The following is a 1340-nucleotide window of genomic DNA, read 5'->3' on the forward strand; positions in this document are numbered from 1 at the left end:
GCCCCGGCTCGGAGCGGGGGCTGCGCGTGCGCAGACCGAGCGCGCTGAGGGAAGGGGGAGGTGGCCGGCCGCTTCTCCCGCGTCCGCCATTTTGTTGCTGTGGCTCTTGGGAACGGTCGCGGCCAAAGCGGCCCGGAGGCGCGACGCTCCTCGGATTCTGGTCCTTCGCACGGCGGCGGGGGTCAGTGCGCGACTTTAGGGGTGCAGTGCCGGGCTGTTCCAGGCTGGGAGTCGCTGGAGCCACGCCCGGTCCGCCAGCCTGCCAGAGACCCCCGGGGCGGCCTCCGTCGGGTATCGTCTTTGCGTGCTCCGCATTCCCCGGACCGGCTCCCTCCGTGAGGCAGGCGGCGGCGGAGGATGCTGCGGGCCCGGTGCCGCGGGGAAGGTGCTGGGTCAGCCCAGTGAGCGCCCCTCGAGCTGTGGCCGGAGGCCCTCCCGGGGCCCCTCAGCCATCTGCAGGGCAAAGGCTTCCAGAACCGCCGCCCCGACCCGCCACCGAGCGCCCAGCCCGACACCATGTCCTCCGCCCGATTCGACTCTTCGGATCGCTCAGCCTGGTACATGGGGCCGGTGTCTCGCCAGGAGGCGCAGACCCGGCTGCAAGGCCAGCGCCACGGCATGTTCCTCGTCCGCGACTCGTCCACCTGCCCGGGGGACTACGTGCTGTCCGTGTCCGAGAACTCGCGCGTCTCCCACTACATCATCAACTCCCTGCCCAACCGCCGCTTTAAGATCGGGGACCAGGAGTTCGACCACCTGCCGGCCCTGCTGGAGTTCTACAAGATCCACTACCTGGACACCACCACCCTCATCGAGCCCGCGTCCAGGTACGGACCCGGGAGGGGGCGGCGACGCGGTGGGCTGGGGAGGGGCGGGGCGCCGCGTCCGGAACCAGGTTCGCTTCCCGAACGTGTTCTAAAAGGAAGGGTAGGCTCCGTCAGGGGTCCTGCTGGGTCACTGTGGGTGAGAGCCAGTGCCTAGTGTAAAAGGTTTGCTTTGTGCCTTTTTGTCACTTGCGCTCCGTGGCATTCACGCGAACGCAGGGTGCTTGTTTGTGTGTGTGGGTTTTTGTTCTCTCTCTTTTTTTTTTGGACCCCCGATGGCTTTGAGACTCTGCCCGTAGCCGTAACATTGGATTTGGGGGGGGCACCCCGCCGATCTCACCATCCCAGGTTCCGAACTCTCGGATCTCAGTCTGTGCGACTAAGTAGTTGACAAGTGACGAGCAGCCTTAGCGATGATCGGTCTCCGATCTTCTCATGGAAATAGTCGGCACCGGCTTTAGTTTGACGGGAACCGGGCTGCATCTAGTTAATAAACCCCAAACCAAACCCGCTGCC

At 65.4% G+C, this 1340-nt stretch overlaps 1 protein-coding gene across 2 annotated transcripts in view; it reads left to right on the forward strand.

Moving 5' to 3' along the window:
- The first annotated feature begins 103 nt into the window (after positions 1-103).
- Positions 104-1340, forward strand: part of CRKL (CRK like proto-oncogene, adaptor protein) — a 24406-nt gene continuing 23169 nt past the window's right edge. For both annotated transcript variants that reach the window (XR_006680025.1, XM_004716328.2), the window contains exon 1: positions 104-827. Coding sequence is in view for 1 of the 2 variants with exons in the window: in XM_004716328.2 (XP_004716385.1) it covers positions 517-827 (311 nt within the window). In the remaining variant the exon portion in view is untranslated. The remainder of the gene's footprint in view (positions 828-1340) is intronic.

This window comes from Echinops telfairi, unplaced genomic scaffold (assembly GCF_000313985.2).
Source record: "Echinops telfairi isolate 266 unplaced genomic scaffold, ASM31398v2 ScPeMD7_29;HRSCAF=101, whole genome shotgun sequence".
Taxonomy (NCBI): domain Eukaryota; kingdom Metazoa; phylum Chordata; class Mammalia; order Afrosoricida; family Tenrecidae; genus Echinops; species Echinops telfairi.